Below are 23696 nucleotides of genomic sequence, written 5' to 3'. Positions count from 1 at the left end.
GACCTTTGGTCTTTCCCAGTATGGCACTACTTATGTACTTATGTACTTATGTAATAAATCTTCTTGAAGTACCCTTGTTCATGGAAGCCGTGGTCATGTTCCACACAAGATTGTAAAGCATTTATAATTCTTCTACTATTTGGGATAAAATGTTTTTATTTTTCTTATAAGTGTGAACAAAGCCAACTGGTATCATGTGACCTTGGGTTTTTTTTTTTTTCTTAGTGCTTATCTATAACATGGACACTGGAAATAGGAATTACAACTGAACCATTTTTAGGGACCTGTATTGTTGTTAGTATTTAGTAGCTAACATAAATAAATAAACTACTATATTTTACAAATCCTGGGTGTTAGTATTTGTTGCCAACATATGAGGAAAGGCTATTGGGCCTGGGGGAATAAGTGTGATAATTACTTATGGATATCTTGTGAGAGTCAAACCACTATTTGTCTTACAGATCACTGCTTCAAAGCTAGTTATAGCCCCCTTTGTGACATGCCTAAGTGCCACAGACACAGAAGTATAGGAAACAAACATAGCTGCCCTATACAGTGTTGGGGTTAAATCACAGAAATAGTTCACATACTAGTGAATTAAATAGTAAATTAAAGAGGCTTGCTCTGAAATATACAGCAAATCATGTACATGCCACTCAAAGGTCTCTCTTCCAGACAGGGATAGCAAGTAAAATGTTGCCAGTTTGCAACATTGCTGTGCGGTTCTAGTTCCTTCTTGGGCAGACTTGATGGACTGTGTGGGTCTTTATCTGTCGTCATTTACTATGTTATTATGTAGACATCATAGTTACCATTGCTGAAACATTTCATGAGTTCTCCTTATGCTGTATACAATACAAAGGTCTGAACAGAATGGATGCACTCTCAGTAACCAAAAAAAAACCCCAGTTTCTAACTTCAGCCCCCTTGGTTCACAGTACAATTGATCCATACCTTCTGAATGGCTTCAAAGTAAGGTACAAAAAGGTCAGTGTCATAGTTGGACATCTTGTTCTGCAGCACAGAAACAAGCCTCTCCAATCCCATACCAGTGTCAATGCTCTTCTTGGGGAGGGGTTTCAGGCTGCCATCCACTTCTCTATGTGAAAATAAAAAAAAGTCACCATAAAAAAAGAAGAGGTTACTGATGAGATTCCAATACTCTCAATTCAAATGTTCCAAGTTCTCCCACAGCCTCACTCAGATCACTTTGTAGACCTAGTAGTAAAATGTCTAATGACTTATTATGTATATTTTAAATTTGTTTTCACGGAAATAGAAATAATAATTTTTCAGTTAGGTGTTTGCCAAGAACACAGTAGTACCAAGAAGTCACCCAAAAACTTTTATTGGAGACTCAATTAAGAGACAATTTTCATATCTTCTTAGGAAAGTGGCTCTGGACACACTAGTATGTAACCAAGACCTGGGAAGTGCATCCCCCAAAATTTGACAGACAGCAAGCTGGGAAACATGCAAACCATGGAGTCATGTCTTTGAAATCTCTGTAACAGATCCCTAAATTCTGTTTCCTCTCACCCTCAGTGATCGCTATTGCTGCCAGCCCAAACTGGAAATGTTCTACCAGCATCCTGAACCTTCCTAGGCCTCCACTGTGATCACTACAGCAACCAGTCTGAGCAGGAAATGCAGCATTTTGCTCCCTCCCCTGTGGGCACAATTGCTGCTGGTAGCCTGGCCTAGAAGTGAGGGGTCCAGCTCCTTTCCCTGTGGCCACAATCACTGCCATTGCTGGCTGCAGAGAAGGAGATGGCCTTGGAATACCTCCTTCCCCAGTATGTTTATTCCTTCTGGCAACTCTGATAATTGGGGTAAAACACGGGGCAGGTTTAGAGAGCTGGATTGAGCCTAGGATAAATGAGAAAGTATGACCCTGGAGGTGGTCTTACTAGAGGAAAGAAATCTTAGGAGTGGAACAGGCCACCTGCCCCTGAAAAAGTGACATTCAGGATTCAGATTAGGTGGGCATTTGGGGATAAGGGAGAAGTGAGAATCAAGAGGACTGAAGGAACTTTGTGGCTGAATAGGGACAGGGAAGATGCGAGTGGGTACTTTGTAGATACAGTGTAGCAGTAAAGGCAAGGCAACTAGATGGGAGTACGTGTAAGGGTGAGTTTGATGGTGATCTGGAGTATCTGAGATAAGGCACTATTTATTAATTGCATTTGTATCCCACATTTTCCCACCTCTTTGCAGGCTCAATGTGGCTTACAATACATTTTGAATAGTGGAAATATAACAGAAAATAGACATTTAGTGTTACAGAAGGATCTTGGGCAACATGGTAATGATAGAGTTGTGTGTGTTCACATTGGTTGATCTTTGTGGTATGCCATGTTAAAGAGATGGGTCTTCAGCAGTTTGCGGAAGTTCGTTAGTTCGTAAATCGTTTTTAAGTTTCGCGGCAATGTGTTCCATAACTGTGTGCTCAAGTAGGTAAAGTTTGATGCGTGCATTAGTTTGTATTTTAGACCTTTGCAGTTAGGGAAGTGCAGGTTAAGGAATGTGCGGAATGATCTTTTAGCATTCCTGGGTGGTAAATCTATCAGGTCTGACATGTAGGCTGGTGCATCTCCGTGAATGATTTTGTGGACTAAGGAGCATATTTTGAACGTGATGCGTTCTTTAAGTGGGAGCCAGTGTAGTTTTTCTCGTAAGGGTTTTGCACTTTCATAGTTTTACCGAATACGAATCTAGCTGCAGTGTTCTGGGCTGTCTGAAGTTTCTTGATTATTTGCTCTTTACAGCCGGCATAGAGTGCATTGCAGTAATCTAGATGACTGAGCACCATTGATTGTACCAGATTACGGAAGACAGTCCTTGGGAAGAAAGGTCTTACTCTTTTTAATTTCTACATTGAATGGAACATCTTCTTGGTTGTGTTTTTCGCATGGCTCTAGAGTGTTAGGTGTCGATCGATGGTGACTCCAAGAATTTTTAGGGTGTCCGAAATTGGAAGGTTCAGATTTGGTGTGTTAATGGCAGTGAATTTGTTCTTGTTATGTTGAGAGATGAATATTAGGCATTGGGTTTTTTCTGCATTAAGTTTCAGCCGAAATGCATCTGCCCATGAATGCATGACCTGGAGACTTTGGTTGATGTCATGGGAAATTTCCTTTAGATCTTGTTTAAATGGGATATAGATCGTTACGTCGTCTGCGTATATGTATGGGTTGAGGTTTTGGTTTGATAATAGTTTGGCTAAGGGTATCATCATTAGGTTGAATAAAGTCGGCGAGAGGGGGGATCCTTGTGGGACTCCGCATTCAGGTATCCATGTGGCTGAAGTAATCGAATTAGATGTCACTTGGTATGATCATGTGGTTAGGAATCTCTTGAACCAATTGAGAACGTTACCTCCAATTCCGAGGTACTCAAGGATATGTAGTATTCCATGATCAACCATGTCAAAAGCACTTGACATGTCAAATTGTAAAAGTAGTATGTTCTTTCCAGATGCAATCATTTGTTTGAATTTGGTCATGAGAGTAACTAGTACTGTTTCAGTGCTGTGGTTAGACCGAAATCCTGACTGGGAGTCGTGGAGTATTGAGAATTTATTTAGATAGTTTGTGAGTTGTTTGGTCACTAACCCTTCCGTTAGTTTGGAAGTGATAAGAGAAAGAAAAGGGACAGGTTTGTAAAAAGATGATAAAAAGTGGAAATAAAGAAGCTGGAGAGGAGATGAAAGAGGGTATGGAAAGCTAATTAGGCAATAAGAGACAGAAAAAAAAGGTCTGGAGGCCAGGGAGTGCGGATGAGTGACAGAAAAGAAGCCAGAGCTGGTGAAGCACAAGAAGAGGAAAGCCTATGAGGGCTGGGGAGTGAGTTGGGTACAGAGGCATGGAAATGGCGTTCCAGGGATTGAATGAAAGATAAAGGGAGAACAGAAGACCAGGGAAGAAATGAGACAAAAAAGGAGGGAATGGGTGGACTGGGGAGGAGCGAGTGGAAGAAGGAAAGCTAAGGATACTGCCAATTACAGAACGTAGAGAGGGAGAATGAGAGGTGAAATCTACCTATGTGTGTTTAGAAAAGCTAGAAAGAGAAATGGAAAAAAAATGAAAGGGAACAATCAAAGTCAGAGACAGATGTAGATAAGGAAGCACAGACCAGATGCATTCCACTTATCTACAAAGTTGGAAGGAAGAGAAAACAACAGCCTGCATGGTTAAAAGATGAAGTGAGAGAGGCCATTACAGCCAAAAGACTGTCCATCAAAGAATGAAAAAGGACCCAAATGAAGAAAATAAGAAGCAACATAAGCAATTACAAGTCAGATGCAAAGCAGTGATAAAGAAGGCTAAAAGAGAATATGAAAAGAAACTTGCCGCAGAGGTTAAAACACACAGTAAGAACTTTTTCAGGTACATCAGAAGCAGAAAGCCAGCGAGGGAATCCATGGGACTGTTAGATCACGAAGGAGCAAAAGGGGTGTTCAAAGAGAACAAGGTCATAGCGGAGAAACTGAATTAATTCTTTGCTTCGGTCTTTACAGAAGAAGTAAGAGATCTACCTGCACCGGAAATGTTTTCAAGGGTGATGATGCAAAGTAACTGAAAGAAATCTTGGTAAACCTGGAAGATATATTAAGCCAAATTGACAAATGAAAGAGTAGTAAATCACCTAGACTGGATGGCATACATCCAAGGGTAATCAAAAGAACTCAAAACATGAAACTGCTAATCTGCTATTAGTAATATGTAACTGTCATTAAATCATCCATAGTACCTGAAGATTGGAGGGTGGCTTATGTAACGCCAATTTTTTAAAAGGGTTCTAGGGGTGATTCGGGAGATTACAGACCGGTAAAAGCCTGACTTCAGTGCTAGGTAAAATAGTGGAAACTATTATAATGAATAAAATTATTGAACACATGAATAAATATGGCTTAATGGGATGGAGTCAGCATAGGTTCAGCCAAGGGAAGTCTTGCCTCACCAATCTGCTTCATTTCTTTGAAGGCATGAATAAACCTGTGGATAAAGGTGAGCCGGTTGATGTAGTGTATCTAGATTTTCAGAAAGCTTTTGACAAAGTTCCTCATGAAAGACTCCCGAGAAAAATTAAAGAGTGATGGCATAGGAGGCAATGTTCTGGTGTGGATTAGGAATTGGTTACTAGACAGAAAACAGAGGGTAAGGTTAAATGATCATTTCTCTCAATGAAGGAGGGTGAAAAGTGGAGTGCCGCAGGGATCAGTACTGGGACCGGTGCTATTTAACATATTTATAAATGATATGGAAATTGGGACGACGAGTGAGGTGCTTAAATTTGCAGATGACACAGAACTATTCAAGGCTGTTAAAATGCATGTGGACTGTGAAAAATTGCAGGAAGGCCTTGGGCATCCAAATGGCAGATGAAAGTTAATGTGGAGAAATGCAAAGTGATTCCTGTTGGGAATAATAATCCAAATCATAGTTACCCGATGCTAGGTTCCACCTTGGGGATCAGCATCCAAGAAACAGATCTAGGTGTCGTAGATAATATGCTGAAATCTTCTGCTCAGTGTGCAGTGGCCATCAGAAAAGCAAACATGAGGCTAGAAATTTTCAGGAAAGGGATGGTAAGACCATGAATACTATAATGCCTCTGTATCGGCTCCATGGTGTGACCTCACCTTGAGTACTGCATTCATTTCAGGTTGCCATATCTCAAAAAAATAAAGCAAAATTAGAAAAGGTTCAAAGAAGAGCGACTAAAATGATAAAGAGGAGGTTAGGGCTCTTCAGCTTGGAAAAGAGATGGATGAGGGGAGATATGATTGAGGTCTACAAAACCCTAAGTGGTGGGGGACTATACAGAACCCAGGGAGTCCAGAAAAGAACTAAGTTGAGTCGTTCCACCATAAAATAATCTGTCTTCAAGATTTACCCTATGTTTCCTCCACTTTAACCCCCAAAATCCATCTCCTTGCCCCTCCATCCTAATCTTCCCCTACACATCTTTGCTTTTCTCTCCCCCCCCCCCCCCCCCCCCATAGTATGTCCTCCTCCTACCTCAGTCCACAGCATCACCTCCAAGCTCCCATCTCCCAGGCCCAGCATTAGATCCCTTCTCCCACTCCTATTCCCAGTCCCTGTGCTAGCACTGAGCTCCGATCTCCCTACCTCAGCATCAGACCCTTCTCCCAGGCCCAGCGTCAGCTAATTTCTGCCACCTGCAGCCAGCACTGGAACCCTTCTGCCACCCCCACCAGCTGTCAACATCAGTCCCTCATTCTCACATCAGCTCCTAGCCCCATCTCCAAGCTACAGCTCCTACCTGCCCCTTTGTCAGCTTCCCACCTCACCTTTTTCCAACTTCAGCATCACTCCCCTTTCTTACCTGTCACATGCTGTTAAAGCTCTTACACACCAATGGGAGCTTTTCTTTCCATGGTCGCTGCTCCACCTGTCTCCAACTGGCCCTGTTGCCGGCACCGCATGGCTGTTAACATCTAAGATCTACTAATAGTTGTTCTCACATGTTAACAGCCACACAATGCCGGCATCCAGAGATAGTCGAAGATAGGAAGAGCAGCAGCAGAGGAAAGACAAGCTCCTGTCGCCCTGCAAGTGATTTAACAGTGCTGGGCAGATAAAAGGTGGCTGATGCTTGAAAGTTTTGATGCAGCCACAGCAAACCTTGCATCCCCACTTCTGACGCCTATGGTGAATGCACAACACTCTTGCAAACCTGAGTCTGCCTAAATCCTGTTATGGGAAAAGAGAAACTGAAAGGCTCATTTATGCGTCAGATTCACTTACTTGTGAAGGAAAATAGAATTGTTCTAGTCACAACCTGACAGCAAGTCACATTACACATTATTCTATCTAGCTGAAAACAAAGCAGGCTTGATATCTGTTATAATAAAGTTTCAGCCAGGAATCTGCTAACGTTTGATGCAAATAGCAAGCAGGGGCAACTCACCTGTTGAACTGAATGAACACCAAGTTCCAAATCTCAAGCACATTTGGATCATCCATATTGACAAGGTGTGCCGCATCTCTACCTCCAATTCGGTCAAAATGTATCTCACTACAAGGTCCACAAGGCCCTGTGTCCCCCATCTCCCAGAAGTTATCCTTCATGCTTCCAGGCAGGATTCTGCCCTCAGGCAGGCTGTAAAGGAAACAGTGTTACAGTATTATCAGACATCCTGCTATCATGAGAGCCTAACAGAGAGCTCAATACCAAATCCTCAATATTTGTTCTTATGTGAGAAATAATTACAATAACCAATCTTTTATCCTTACTTTACACATACTGAATTCTTTCCATATATGTCCAGGTTATCAATAGAAATCAAACAAAATAAAACATGGAAAAGAAAATAAGATGATACCTTTTTTATTGGACATAACTTAATACATTTCTTGATTAGCTTTCGAAGGTTGCCCTTCTTCGTCTGACGAAGAAGGGCAACCTTCGAAAGCTAATCAAGAAATGTATTAAGTTATGTCCAATAAAAAAAGGTATCATCTTATTTTCTTTTCCATGTTTTATTTTGTTTGATTTCTATTGATAACCTTAAGAGTGGACTAACACGGCTACCACACTCCTCTACATATATGTCCAGAAAATGAAATTGAAAAACAAAGTGAACTTTGTCTCAAGTCTCCTAGTTAAATTGTGCCATCTGTGTAAAACACAAACAAGTCTATTTTCACCAGCGGCAGAATTAAATGCTAGCATTTAAATTAATAGATACATTAAAGCATTGGCCCCTCCTGGCAGTCCACAAAGGCCTGGTGGGCCACTATTATGATTGATTTCAGATACGTCGGGGGGGAGGGGAATAACCAAATTATCTGCAATATTGGATAAATTATGTGTCTTCGGGCCATATTCCATGGATGATTTCATGGCCAGTTTGAAAGAGGGTCCTAAACTGGCGGAGAGCATCCAACTCCAAGAACTGCGTTATAAGTTCCTAATGCACATCTACAGTCATCCATTTCAAGTTAAAGAGATGGGTCTCCCGTCAGATGGGACTTCTCTTAAATGTGGCACAGTGGATGCATAAACAATGCATATGGGATTGCGAGCTCAGTCAGTCAGTTCTGGAGATCCTTGTGGGTACATCTTGGTCATATGCACACAAGTGGGAGGCCACTCCACAATGTTGTCTTCTAGATAATATGGACTATATAGGGGAGGGCACACAGGTCTCCATTTTGTTCCTATGTAAACCTACCTTGACTGTAAAATTATGCTTTTTATTACAATGGATTAAGGAACATGCCCCCCTATATTTATGCAATGGAGGAATCAGATGCATGAATTCTGCTTATGGAGAGACATACTGCTGACGCCAGATGGATTAAGAACTATAAGACACCCTAAGGCAAAGAAGAGTTTTCTTAAGTTGTGGACTCTCTATTTGGGTACTTTATCTAGTGTTCTCTACATTCCTGAATATAATGGAGATGTGACAGTTTTAGTTATACTTTCTGGGACCTATATTACTTTTTCTTCGAACGCTGAATAACATCCGACATTCACCTGAGGTGGGTGCTGTTGATGTGTTGCTTTTCTGAGGATTGGGCAGCAGAGGACAGTGTGGGTCCTGGGGGGGGGGGGGGGGGTTGTTTGCAGGTACAGGAGGGGAGTTTAGATAGGAGGTGGTATATTGAATATTCTTTTATAATACAAACAAAAAGAAAAAGGGGGTAGGCCAATGTTGTTACAAAAACAAGTGGTTTATTGGTTAAAAACGGACTCGACGAAGAACTTCGCCCGATAATGGAAAAAAGAAAGACGGCCCTGGCGAGCATTTCGCCAGCTTCACTTGGTCCTTTTTTTATTCAGGACCAAGCTTCAAAAAGGTGCCCCAACTGACCACTGGAGGAAATTGGGGATGACCTCCCCTTACTCCCCCAGTGGTCACCAACCCCCTCCCACCCCCCCACCCCCCAAAAAATATATATATTTTTGCCAGCCTCTAATGTTATACCCAGCTCCCTGACAGCAGTATGCAGGTCCCTGGAGCAGTATTTAGTGGGTGCAGTGCACTTCAGGAAGGTGGGACCCAGGCCCATCCCCCCCTACCTGTTACACTTGTGGTGGTAAATGGGAGCCCTCCAAACCCCCCCCCACCAAAACCCACTGTACCCACATGTAGGTGCCCCCCTTCACCCATAAGGGCTATGGTAATGGTGTAGAGTTGTGGGGAGTGGGTTTTGGGAGGATTTGGGGGGGGGGGGGGCTCAGCACCCAAGGTAAGGGAGCTATGCACCTGGGAGCTATTTAAATTTTTTTTTAATTTTTAGAAGTGCCCCCTAGGGTGCCCGGTTGGTGTCCTGACATGTCAGGGGGACCAGTGCACTACAAATGCTGGCTCCTCTCACGACCAAATGCCTCGGATTTGGCCGGGTTTGAGATGGACGGCCTCGGTTTCCATTATCGGCGAAAACCGAGGCCGGCCATCTCTGACATTTGGCTGGCCCCAACCGTATTATCGAAACGAAAGATGGCCAACCACTTGAAGGAAAGTGCTGCAAATTGGAATGCCTCATTACAGCCGTGCATTTAGTACACCTACCAAAATTCAACCTGAAAGGCCAACTAGTTTAGAAACTACAGCAGCCTCAACATTGCTGTAAATTGATTTTTGCCATTTTTTTGGCAAAGTTTGAGCCTAAACCATTCAAAATGTAAGAGGACTAGGAACATGGGGTTTTGCCAGTTCATTAAGCCCTAAAAGTAGTGCAGGTTCTCCAAATATCCCCCTTGTACTACTAAAACTTCCAGTTTTACAGCTTCTGGAAGTTGACCCAAAATGTCATTTTTGCTCAGGTGACATTTTGCAACCCTTTACTTGAGGTCCCCTAGAACCTCCAATGTTTAGTCTTTTGAATTAAAATTTTGCACAGCTTAGTTTATCATCATAAAGAAACTATGTACCAAATTTCATCAAAATCTGAGATGGTGAGGTGGGGACGACCTTTAAAATTGGTCCACTTGACACAAGTGCAAAATAATGCATGTAGGAAAGAGGAACCTAAACCATAGCTACGCGATGCAGTTTCCACATTAGGAGTCACCACCCAGGAAGAGGATCTAGGTGTCATCGTTGACGATATGCTGAAACCCTTTGCTCAGTGTACAGCAGCAGTTAAGCAAACAGAATGTTAGAAAATATTAGGAAAGGAATGGAAAACAAGGATGAGAATGTCATAATGCCTTTGCATCGCTCCATGGTGTAACCGCACCTCAAATACTGTGTGCAATTCTGGTCACCGCATCTCAAAAAAGATATAGCAGAAATAGAAAAGGCACAAAAAAGGGCGATGAAAAGGATAAAGGGGATGTGACAAACTTCCCTTTGAGGAAATGCTGAAGTGGCTAGGGCTCTTCAGCTTGAAGAAGAGACGGGTGAGGGGAGATATGATAGAGGTCTACAAAAATACTGAGTGTAGTGGAATGGGTAGATGTGAATCGCTCGTTCACTCTTTCCAAGAATACTAGGAGGCACACTATGAAGCTACTAAGTAGTACATTTAAAACAAACCGGAGAAAATATTTCTTCATTCAACATCAAATTCATTGCCAGTAAATGGTAAAAGCAGTTAGTTTAGCAGGATTTTTAAAAAAAAAGAAAAAAAAAAAGTTTGGATCGCTTCCTAAAAGAAAAGTCCATGCGCCATTATTAAGATGGACTTGGGAAAATCCCAAAACAGTAAAACAGATCTTATGCTGCTTATCCTAGAAATAAGCAGTAGATTTTCCCAAGTAATAGTGACCTAGATTGGTCACTGTTGGAAACAGGATACTGGGCTTGACTGACCTTCGGTCTGAATGTTCTTATGGCGTATACCCGCTTATTTTTGTTCTATTGTTCAATTTAGCATTGAAGTCATTTTCTCAAATGGTTAAGGCATCCTCCTGCGATTTCAGTTTTCTAAGGGTGGGCATATAAGATTATTTTGTATGCAGGTGTAGTATTATAGTTACTCTGGTAATACAAATCAGTCTCACCACTTTTCACCTATCTAGACCACTACATCTTTGTACTGGGGTACAACATAAATTTGACAAAGTTTGAATGTTTTTCAATTGGTCCAAAGCATTTGTTCCTCAGTGTCTTGCAGAGTTCAGACAGGCAAGACAAGGGTTTAAATATTTTGGTATTCAAGTCACCCCTACTTGCCAAGGTTTCTAGCAAACAAATTTTGACCTACCAATATTGCAAATTAAGAACATTTAAAAGACTAAGCTCACCACTATCTTGGATGGTCCTCTATACTGAAATCAATCTGTGTAATATCACACAAACAGCTTTACTAAATTAAAAGGCACATGCACTAGTTTTATTTAGAAGAACAAGGTCCCCAATATTTCCTCCTGTGTTACACGAATACCATTACATTACCTATGGCCAATATAATAAATAACACTATGATGTGCACTATGATATGCACCGATCCTGTTCAACCTAATGATGACCCCATTAGCCACATCCCTATCCAAACAAGGACTTAACCCCTACATATACCCAGATGATGTCATGATATATATCCCCATCAAACACGACCCAATAGAAATCACCAATAAAACCAAATTCAGCCTGCAAATCATGAACTCATGGACGGATGCATTCCAACTAAAACTAAATGCAGAGAAAACACACCATCTCATCCTCACATCCCAATACAACACGAACAAACTCAACAATATCAACACCCCAGACTACACCCTCCCTGTTTCTGACAGCCTAAAAATTCTTGGAGTTACCATCGACCGAAACCTCACGCTAGAAAGCCAAATCGAAAACTACAACAAAGAAAATGTTCCAATCAATGTGGAAACTCAAACGAATAAAACCTTTCTTCCCGAGGGCAACATTCTGCAACCTGGTACAATCAATGACTCTAAGCCACCTAGACTATTGTAATGCAATCTATGCGGGATGCAAAGAACAAATCATAAAGAAATTCCAAACCGCTCAAAACACCGCAGCCAGACTTATTTTTGGAAAAACGAGATACGAAAGCGCCAAACTTCTATGCGAAAAACATGGCTCCTGATCAAAGACTGTATTGCCTTCAAAATCTGCACACTAGTGCACAAAATCATCTACAGCGAGGCCATGGGATACATGACTGACCAGCCAGAAACACTACAAGATCTACACGCACATACCTCAACCTCCACCACCCAAGCTGCAAAGGACTCAAATATAAATCAACGTATGCATCCAGCTTCTCCTTTATAAGCACGCAATTATGGAACGCACTATCAAACGTCTTGAAAACAACCCATGACCTATCAAACTTTTATAAATCACTAAAAACTAATTCATTTAAAAAGGCATACCCTAATGACCCAACCTAAATGCCTCGATCCTGCAACACAACGAAACTAATACTCGATCTGGTCACACCTCAACCCTTCCTCCTTATTCCCTGATGTGTCTATCACTCATAAATCTCCTACAATGTCACTATGTATCTGTTACACCGGAATTGGTTATCGCCTTCACGGTTATTATGGGGCTTATTTTCAAAGCACTTAGCTTACAAAGCTCCATAGGTTACTATGGAACTTTGTAAGTAAGTGCTTTGAAAATATGCCTCTATGTAAGCCACATTGAGCCTGCAAATAGGTGGGAAAATGTGGGACACAAATGCAATAAATAAATACAGTGTAAACACACTCTGTTTTTTCTGGTCAGCACACCTTTTTTTACCAGCACAGCACACTATTAATTTACTGCATCATGAGATACTTAAATCAACTTTTGATGAAACCCAATCAAACCATACCAATTTACGCTATAATCTTACCCTAAATTCAGCCAAATCTGCTTGCATTCAAGGTCTGGGTCCAAACCGGCACCCTTGTCTCCTCCAAAATAAGTGACGTAGAGACGTTCTATGTTAATGCCAAACTCCTTGGTTAGCAGGTCCAGAGCCAGTTTACAAGCCAGTTCCTGAAAACAAAAAAATCAAATACAGTTAGCCAACTCACACACAGACAGATCAAGATCACCTTATTCTTAAGTTCAAGAATGCAAGGCTGACCCACTTTTCTCACCAACACAAAGTACACACCTATCACCTATGAAACGTTTTTCATTCTGCTCATGACAGTCAATTGTCTGATTATAGGAATAAGAAAGCACATCTGAAGCTTGACAAATTTTTATCAATAACAATAAAAACATGCTGACAGCAAATTTCAAAGGAATTTCTGCATTTATAACAAGAGCTTTATGCACAGCAATAGTGTTTTTGAAAATTACTTATCACACACATGGCTATAATTCTGCCCATAAATCCAGTATGTGCGTAACTGTATCTGCATCAGGGGTGTAGCCAGCCTTCCGTGGGGGAGGGGTCCAGAGCCCGGGGGGAGGGGGCACATTTTAGCCCTCCCCCCGGCACCGCCCCCCCACCGCCGACATTGCCGCCCTCCCCTCCCGCCACGAACCCGCCGCCGCTGCAGCCTACCTTTACTTTTGCTGGCAGGGGATCCCACTCCCCGCCAGCCGACGTCTTCTTCTCAGTCGTTTCCTGCTCTTCAATTTGTTTGCTGACGTCCTGCACGTTGTACGTGCAGGACGTCAGACTCAGAGAACAGAACTGTTCTCTGAGTCTGACGTCCCGCACGTACAATTACGTGCAGGACGTCAGCAAACAAACTGAAGAGCAGGAAGGACTGAGAAGATGTCGGCTGGCGGGGAGTGGGATCCCCCGCCAGCAAAAGTAAAGGTAGGCGGCGGCGGGTTCGCCGGGAGGGGGGTCCTGGGGTGAATCTGCGGGGGCCCCGGCCCCCTCAGGCCCCACGTAGCTACGCCACTGATCTGCATATTAGAAAGTCACTGGGACATGAGTATATTAACATGGAAAGATATTTTTTTATTTTCAAAAATATGCACTTCAGTACATACACTGAAAAAGTACCCCACGAACAGTATAAGATTTGCGTGTATACTTTTCCAGCATCTTTACATTTAAGTGCATTTTTTCTAAGGTTGCCCGCATAAAGGCAATCACTTCGGGAAGTAAAACTAAGGAAAGTCAGTAAGATGTGATCTTAAGTCAGCTGAAGTGATAAACATCAATATATATGTAAATTAAGTCAAGGTCTGATGTCCCTCCCCTCTCACTTTGAGGTTATAATGCAGACTAATGTGTTTAAATGAAGAAAAATCATCACAAGCAGTGCAGACTGGAAAAAACAAAGAAGCACAATTCTGTTTTCTTATGGAAGTATGTTAAAACACAGCTACGATGATCACAAAGGCATACAAAAGAAAAAGAAAAGAAACATATTTTTCTAGGGCTTTCCTAACCTTGAAATAGTCACCGAAGGACCAGGAGCCGAGCATCTCAAAGAAAGTATGGTGGTAAACATCCTTTCCCACATCATCCAGGTCATTGTGCTTGCCTCCCGCACGGATACACTTCTGTGTGTTTGCTGCACGATTCAGCTTAGCCATCGGGTGGGAAGGATCGATGGTATTCAAGAAAATAGGTTTGAACTACAGGAAATAAAAACATGTATAAGGAAAGGGTAAAATATTGATGCAAAACAGAAGCACTATGGACTCAGGGCTGAAACAGAAGAAAGTAAGTGAAACAGCAAAAATAAAATTGGGTCATAAACATGCACTTTATCAGATTTCTATCAATCTCTGACCACAAACCCCTATAGCTTGCTGAACTCTCGAGGAAGGTTTTGAACTATTTTCACATCGCAGTTTCCTGGTCCACCCCTACAAATAACCATTTGTTGCTTTTACCATGACATACCACCCTTTCTGCTTTTTCTTCTGTACAACTCAATGGAAGTTTGAAGGAAATATACAAAAGTGTCTATCTAGGGGAAAAATACGTTTCCAAAAATGTAACAAAATGGCATGTGGAAAAAAGTGGTAAGAGACATAATGAGTTTGAAAATAGGCCAAATCAAGAGTTGTAGCAAATTAAGCCCCCCTGCCCATCCCCCCTCCAAAAAAATTCTCAACACATTTCTATGGGAGAAGAAGTTCGAGCTTCTGAAACTTGCCTTTGCTGGTAATCAGGTGCAGCTAGTACTGGATTGGTAGCTAATGCTGTCTTTAATTTTTGGAAGGCCGCTTCATAATCCGGCAAACAGGTAACGATTCGGGGTAGTCTCTTTTTAGTCAAGTCGGTCAGGGGTTTGGCTATAGTGCTGTAGTGAGGCACAAACTTCCTGTAATACCCTGCTGTTCCCAGAAAGGCCAATACTTGCTTTTTAGTTTGGGCAGTAGGCCAGTCTTGTATAGCTTCCACCTTAGCTGGTTCAGGCTTCAGCTGTCCACCTTCCTCTCTGTGCCCTAAATATTGCACTTCTGCCATTCTCATCTGACATTTGCTGGGTTTTATAGTCAGGTGGGCCTCCTTGATCCGGTCCAGTATGCCACTTAAATGGATCAGGAATGTGGGGCTGAACCACAGTTGGAGCAAGCGCCATCGATGCCTTAGCAGATTGCAACTGCAGTATGGCTCATTGAAGGAAGGCATCGGCAAAGGTGTGGGAGCCGGAACAGAGGCAGGCTGAGATGACGGTGCCAAACCAGAAACGGGAACTTGGCTGCTAAGAGACCTGCACACTGGCACCTCTACCAAAGAGGGGGAGTGCTCCTCCTGGTGCTTCTCGGATACTGACGATGCCCTGGAGTTCCCGGCATCATGCGGCTAAGCGGACCGATGCTGAGCATTGAGAGAAGTTCAATAAGCAAATGCATCGCAGTCCTTCGGTACCGAGGAAGGCATCAAACCCATATGCACCCTTGGTGTCAGGTCCAATGCTGACCGGTCCCAGGGCCTACTTTCAGCACCTGATGTCAAGAGGTGGAGACCACATCAATGCCAGTGCACTCCCAGTGGCTGTTGAAATTTTAGCAGCCATCAAGGTTGATGCTTCCAGTACCAATGTTGATGGATCGACCTTCGATGAGCCAAAAATTCTCTACTTTTGGACCTGCGTGCATTCTGTATCCTCAACTGCATTTTCAAACAGAGCTAACACGAGCTAGGCTCATGGTTAGGCCCAAAGCACCCGATGCACCAAGAGTGTAGGTACATTACCGAAATCACCCGATTACAATGGGTGCACTGTTTGAAAAGAATTGCGGCCAATTTAAATTCCTCAACTTTGGACTACAAGAAGAGGCAGAGCCCAAATCGAGGTCAATGCTCAGGCCTAAGCGGGCCTATTGAGCCGCAAAAAAGAAAAAAATTTGAAGGGCTGAAAACACTAAGAACTAAGAGGGAAAATAAAAAGTGAAATTAAAGACAAAGAAAAGACGAAATGAGACAAAAATATCCACATGGGAAGGCACTGCAAAAGCACAGAAAAAAGCACCAATGGGAGACCTCAAAGAACATCTTTCCTACTTCGTGTAAAAACAAAGACTGAGCAACCTGCACTTGTACGTCAAGTGGAAAGGTACCAGCACATGCGTGGTGGGACGCTACTCGAAACTTCTACAATCTTCTCGCTGGTCAGTATCCGCACTGGGCTCCATCAGATGACACCATCCAACTGTGAGAATACATCTGGCTTGATTGTCCTCAGAGAATAAATATTATATTCTGACTGGAATCACCACTTTTCCTGTATTAGCAATCTAGCCAGGATGTATATTTGAAAATCTAAACTGTCAGTGCTGTACTCTGTGCTGCCATGTCTGTGAACGGTGAAGGAAGAGAGCAAAGTCCTACCTGGTTCATGCCAGCATTAGCAAACAGTAGTGTAGGATCATCCAGCGGGACAGTAGCTGATGAATGAACATAAGTATGCTTGTTATCCTTGAAGAAATCAATGAACTTCTGCCGAATCTGGCTGGCGGTTAAAGTGACATCCATGATGAAACAAGCATGCAGAGCTAAAGGGAAAAAAGCAAAACGTAAGTCTCCGAGTTTTATTTTATGACCAGTTAACTGAACTTAAACAAAAAAAATGTTAGCATGTAAGTTGTATGCGATACATTTTTACTAGTCAATATATCTGACTAGTTCTTGAAAATTACACTCATTAGCCTAATATAAGTTAAGAGTAAGCTTGAGAATGAGTACACTATTTTATGACCCGGTTGTGGAACAAGGTTCCACCCTCTGTGGATCTATTAATGATCTTTTGGGATTTTGTAAGGCTGTTAAAACTTACTTGTTTTAACCTAGCAATTTGAGTTGAAATTGTCAGGCTAGAACCCATTAATTTTATTTTGTTGTATGTTATATTGTTTTATTATATTATGAATATAATTCTGTAACCTGTGCTGGGCGCTCTCAGGAGGATGGGCTAAATAAACAAATATGATGGACTGGTGTTGCACAGCTGCTGGATAAAGGCTCACCCTAACAGAAGAAATAGGTATGACCCTTTGTTTTGAGAAGTACTGGAGGTGCATCTGAATTTGTGGGAGGAGGTATGGAAAGCAGGAAAAAATTAATGCATATGTGGGAAGGGTGAGGCTGGTGAAGAATATAGCTGGCTAGGAATGGTGCAGCTATAGATTTTTAGGGGGGGGAGAAGGGGGGTTAAGTTTTGTATGTTTTGTATGTTTGGTCATGTACATCACTTTGGGTAGTGTGATGTTAAATATAAAGTGTTTAAGAAATACAATTTAAATAAATAAATAACTCTCAAAAGTTAATTATAGATAGATTAGTCCAAAAGAATGGAATTAACTACAACTTGACCCTTTCTACCTATTCTACAGACATAAAATAGAAACATAGAAACATGACTGCAGATAAAGGCCATATGACCCATCCAGTCTGCCCATCCTCTGTAACCCCTAATTCTTCCTGTTCCTAAGTGATCCCACATGCTTATCCCATGCCTTTTAAACTCTGGAACAGTCCTTGACTACAGCACCTCCACCGGGAGGCCATTCCATGCCTCCACCACCCTTTCTGTGAAATAATACTTCCTCAGGTTGCTCCTAAGCCTATTCCCTCTCAACTTTGTCGTATGCCCCCTCATTCCAGAGCTCTCCTTCATTTGAAAAAGGCTCTCTCCCTTTACATAAATGCCCTTGAGATACTTAAACGTTTCTATCACGTCTCCTCTCTCCCTCCTCTCTTCCAGTGTATACATGATGAGGTTCATAAGCCTGTCCCTATAATTTTTTGCATTCAAGACCGCTTACTAATTTTGTAGCCGCCCTCTAGACCGACTCCATCCTGTTCATATCTTTCCGTAGGTATGGTCTCCAGAACTGCATGCAGTACTCCAAATGAGGCCTCACCAGAGACTTATACAACGGCACTATCACTTCCTTTTTCCTGCTGGGCATGCCTCTCTTTTTGCACCCAAGCATCCTTCTGGCTTTGGCCGTCGCTTTTTCTACCTGTTTGAAAGCTTTAAGGTCGTCAAACACAATCACTCCCAAGTCCTGCTCTTTACAAATCAAATCCTACAGCTGCTGGTGACATTCACACCCTCAAAGAAAATGGCAACCTTGGTGGTAGAGGATAAGAACTCACTACAGAATTTGACAGTACAATAGGCACGCATTTAGGTGGCACCACTAGCATCTGGGAAGCAAAGCCAGTGCCAGACAGACTTCTACAGTTTGTTACTTGATCATGACTGAACAGATTTGGATGGGTTGGAGAGGAGTTTTTCAGGGGCTTTGATCACAAACTATTGAAATTTTAGGACAAGGATGTGCCAGGCATATTTCTACAGTCCATGCCCTGAAAATGGCAAGGTTTATCTGGTTGTGCAGACTGGATGGAACGTACAGGTCTTTATCTGCCGTCATCTACTACGTTACTATGTAACGTCATCTATATCTTTATGTAAAACGAATCCCCTTCATTTTTATTTCTACCAGAAATCATCGTTAGAAGAACACAATAACTACCGATCCCATAATTTATCGCACACAACCAGCTATGTAGAACGATACAGAGAGTGTTGTATTATCCCTCTTCTCCGCACCCATATCAGATAAAACAAAAAAATAAGTAGCGATTACAAAAGATACCAAGTCACACGTATTCGGATGCCCTCACACTCTCCAAGCATCTCTCCGTCCGCACACGCATTCGAAGACCGGTCTCTCCCTCTCCCTTCCACTCTCCTTGGTCTAGCATGTCTCCCTCTCTACTCGATCCAGCACCTTTCCATAAGACCTCCATTCTAACCAACTCATACCTAAGGTCGCCCACCAACAATCCCACAGCTTTCTTCTCTGGCGTCCCGTATATGTCACAACTTCTCTGAGGCGTCCCGCTTGCCGCCGGAAACAGCATCAGAGGAGGGCGGGACTCAAGAAGAACAGCTGCAGGTTCTGTTGCAGCCTCGCAGGCGATCTCAAAGGCAAATTGGAAACAGAGAACTGGACGGGAACAGTCCTTGCGTGGTTCCCGTAGAGTATAAGCCTCTCGGTGATCACCACCTACCCAGGGTTGTCTAAGTACCACTTCCTCCCGTCACTAATTCAGCGCAGGCGCATTTGCTCTCAGCCCGGGCTGATGCAACAAGATTCATTCACCAGTCAGTCAGTCACACACACCCCCTTCGCTTTCCTTGGGCGCATGTGTGTGGCGAGCTCCACGTGTTGCGAGGTCGCCACACACGCGCGCCAGTACAATCAGGTTATGATAGTGCTAATCCCTTGAATGCTCTGTGTGACTGCACGCCACTGAACCTTTTCAACTCTCACTCACACACCGGCTCTCCTATTCCACTTTCTCTTATTCTTCAGTCTCTCACTAGCTCTGTCCTCTTAATTTTTTCCCTTCCATCCAGCATCAGCCCTCTCTCTCTGCACCCTGACTCCAACTAGTGCCTGTCCTCTCCCCCCCCCCCCCTTCTTCCATCGAGCACCTTCACCCTCTGTGCAGTCTTTCATCCAGCATTTCTACTCAATGCTCCATTCCATCCAGCATATGCCCTCTATCTCTACCCCTTCCAGGCAGCATTTACCCCTCTCTCTGCCCCTTCCATCCAGCGTCTGTCCTCTCTCTCTCCCTTCTTTAATCCAGCATCTTCTCCCTCTTTCTGCCCCCTTCCAACATCTTCATCTCTCTGCTCCTTACATCCACCTCTGCCCCTTCCATCCAGCATCTTCTCCCTCTCTCTGCCCTCTTCCATCCAGCATCTTCTCCCTCTCTCTGCCCCCTTCTGAAGGAGTGGAACGCTGGATACTATGAATACTACTGACCACCAGAACAACCTCATGTTTTGTGCCTATTGATGGACTTATACTTATGTATTCTACCTCTGCTTTTGGCTTTTAGCCATACTTTATCACTGCACTGGACCATTGTGCCTTACTCAGTTTTATTGTTTACTAATGTAAGACAGAATGCAGGGCTATTAGACATATAGCTTGTAACTGTAACTGTAGTAGCAAGGCGTATACGAGATCAGCTTGCACGTAGATGCCCCATGAATAGGTGGCCTTGGAGGGTGCTAACACCCCCGCCCTGCATCTCTGAGCCGACGAGTCTTATCTCCTGTGCTAGAAAGGAGCATTGTGTGTATGTAGAATAAGCTGCTAAGTTTCGTTTCTCTTGCCAGTATCTTTTCAGTATTATGACGTGTGTACGTACTGAGGACTACAATTATGCACTGTATGAACTACAACTGTTTACTGCGCATGCCAAATGTGACGTGTAAGGGGCCTAGTGCGCAGGCCCAGTAGGGAAGTATAAATGTAAGTGTCAGGTGATTTGCGACACACAGTGTCCTGAGACTACTCGGTACTGTTCACTTGCTAGCAATAAAGTTGCCTTGTTTGGAACCAAATTTGGCCTTTTGTCTTCTGATTTACTAGCCTGTTTCATTGGCGAGCCAGCCAGGAGTGTTATCAAAAGGGAAATCGGATTATATTCTTCCCCTCCCCCACTGCGGTCGGATCGGGTCATCGATCCCCTTCCGAGAAGGTGGTGAGTGGCCATCGCTGATTTCAGCGTCCATCTCCCGGAAGAGGGCCGATCAACTCCGCCCGACTGTAGAGGGGGCTGTGTGGTTCCGGCAAGGCACCTTTTTCTATTTCAGAGAGAAGCGTACGACGGCGCGGCCTGCGACCCCGGCGGACAGGCGAGTATACTCTACGTAGTGACCGGCCCAGTAAGGACCGAAGAAGAGGCGTGATCACCCTCTTTTAGCCAGTGACTAATACGGACTATTGGTATAAGACTAGGTCCCGAAACTCACTAGGCTCCGACGACGAAACCGAGCGGCGAACGGGAGGGTTTCTTGTGGCGTATGAAAGTGTGTGAATGGGCTTGCAGTTCCAGGCCGGGCGACCGCGATCTGGTCAGGCCGAGTGTTGAACCTTTTGTGTCTGGTGGAACGAGACCCCTTACTCCTCCACCACCCCTTTCCCCCTTTGTCCGTCACCTGTCCTTTGGCACTCAGGTTAGGATGGGCGGGGGTGGGTCCACACCGTTAGATTTAATGACGAAACACTTTAGCGAAGTGTTCGATCAAGATAAATGTAGCAGGGCCGGGATGATACAGCGATGTCAATTTATGTGGCCAGGGCTAGGGATTGCTGAGTGGCCCCCGGGAGGGTCATTTGAGTATGAAAAGGTGGCGGCGGTCATGAATATTGTCATAGTTGAAGGGAACCCAGGCTGCCCCGAGGACATTCCATACATCCAAGCGTGGTTGGATGTGGTCCGGGATCCGCCGGCTTGGGCCCAACGGAAGGTAGAGAAAGCCGCCCTTATGGTGGTGAAGCAGAGGAAGGGCCGGAAAATTAAACTTAAAGCCCTGCCGACCTATGCCTTCGCTCTCCAAAGCCCGGCAACCGCTGCCGTTCAGAAGGCCGCAGGGACCGCCCCTATACGGCCGACCGCCCCTAGCGTAGAGGCCACTGAGACCACGCCCCCTGCTACCATTGTTAAGGCAGAAACCACGCCCAGTACTACCAACACACTTTCTAGAATGAAAACCCCGAAGGAAACCCGAGGGAAAGTTCAGGGTTTGCCCGAGAAGAAGCCCCCAAAGGCCCCGATACTTGCTACGACGGAAGCATACGAAGACGATATTGCGCCACCGCCATATGCCCCTATGTACCCCGGCTTCGCGGGCCTAGCAGAGGGCCCGGATAACGCCGGAGCCTCCGGGTCAGAGTCGGAGGCCGAAGAGATTCCTCGACCAGCCTCACCTGAACCAACGGGCCACGCGACTACCCGGAAGAGTACAAGGGGGGTGAAGAACATTACCCGGTTTCCCCAGTTAAGTCCACAGAAGGCCATCCCTCCCGGCCGTAAAGGGGGGCCCATCAATATATACCCAGTCCGACTATCTACCACTTTTACCCCAAACCCGACAGAAGAAGGGGGTCAGCCCATTGAATCAACAGTTTATAGCCACGTTCCCTTCTCCAGTGCCGACTTGTACAATTGGAAATTGCATGGGCCATCTTACGACCAGAAGCCCGAGCAGTTGGTAGAATTAGTGGAAGGCATTATATACAGCTATAATCCTACGTGGGGAGACCTTAGACAATTAAGCGCCCATATTCTGACCACGGAAGAACGCCGTCTCTTACAACAGAATATGGAGCAAGCTGTTCGGGATGCAAACCCGACTCATGCTAACTTACAGAATCTAATAGAAACGGAGGCGCCCCTCGCTGCCCCTGCGTGGGATTACCGGACCGTTGAAGGCCAGGCCCTTATCCGCCGGTATCAGCAGGCGTACCTGGCAGCCTTAAAGAAGGGGAAGCAGAAGGTTACAAATATGGGGAAAATCCATAGTGTAGTCCAACTGAAGGACGAGAGCCCAGGGGACTTCCTTGAACGACTTATGGAGGCATTCAGAAGGCACAGTCCAATAAACCCTGAGGATCCCAAGAACCTCCCAACCGTGGTTATGAGTTTTGTTAGTCAGTCAGCACCAGATATACGAAGAAAGCTGCAGAGAACGGAGGGGTTTGAAGGGATGAGCATCAGCCAACTAAAAGCTATAGCTGATCGCGTATTCGGATATCGCGACCAAGAAGAGAAGACGGAGGCCCGGAAGGAATCGACCAGACGGATGCGGGAGAAGGCGGATGTGTTGGCCACGGTACTGGAAGAGCGCCTGAGGTCTAGACCAAAGGGGAGGGGCAAAAGGACAAGAGGAACACGGTCCCCCATAGGACGTAACCAGTGTGCAAATTGTCGGCAAGAAGGGCACTGGTGGGCTGACTGCCCAGAGGAGATACGGGACCGCCCGAGAGAGGAGGAACCATGGGACCGCCCGAGAGAGGAGGGGACTAACGACCGCACAGGGGGCCCCAGACGAGGCCGGGGCCGAGGCCGAGGAGGTCGAGGATGGGATGACCAAAGGGAATGGCAGATGGCTGTTGACGCTACCCGGGACAGTACCGCATGAAGAGACCGGGAGGGCAGAGTCCCCACTGACCCTCTGGTGGAAATTCGGGTGGGGACGCAGTTAATGAGAGCTTTACTAGACACGGGGGCCCAACGATCTGTAATCACCACTGCCATAGCCCCAGCCACAAAAGAAACCATACCAATTGTGGGGGCCTCCGGGAAGTCCCTTGCGGCGCCCCTCCTCAAGGAACGCCAAGTTCAGATCGGAGGGACGATGGTGTCTCATCAGTTCATACACATCCCCGGATGCCCAGTCCCCTTGATTGGTCGAGACCTACTCTGTAAGCTCCAGGCCACCTTGAAGTTCAAGACCACGGGGGAGGTGGAAGCTAGCTTTGAAGATCGGCCAGTAACACTTGTCTG

General features: G+C 44.5%; 1 protein-coding gene across 2 annotated transcripts in view; it reads right to left on the bottom strand.

Annotated features, from left to right (window-relative positions):
* Positions 1–19434, bottom strand: part of AARS1 (alanyl-tRNA synthetase 1) — a 91274-nt gene extending 71840 nt beyond the window's left edge. The window contains exons 1-6 of one of the 2 annotated variants that reach the window (XM_030203615.1): positions 19398–19434; positions 16704–16867; positions 14306–14494; positions 12795–12940; positions 6937–7128; positions 955–1099 (exon numbers count right to left, since the gene is read on the bottom strand). In XM_030203615.1, the coding sequence (XP_030059475.1) occupies positions 955–1099; positions 6937–7128; positions 12795–12940; positions 14306–14494; positions 16704–16847 (816 nt within the window). In that variant the 5' untranslated portion in view covers positions 16848–16867; positions 19398–19434. The other variant, XM_030203614.1, reaches the window with a different exon arrangement.
* Between the last annotated feature and the right edge of the window lie 4262 nt (positions 19435–23696).

Source organism: Microcaecilia unicolor, chromosome 5 (assembly GCF_901765095.1).
Source record: "Microcaecilia unicolor chromosome 5, aMicUni1.1, whole genome shotgun sequence".
NCBI lineage: Eukaryota > Metazoa > Chordata > Amphibia > Gymnophiona > Siphonopidae > Microcaecilia > Microcaecilia unicolor.
This window is presented reverse-complemented; position numbering and strand designations above follow the sequence as displayed.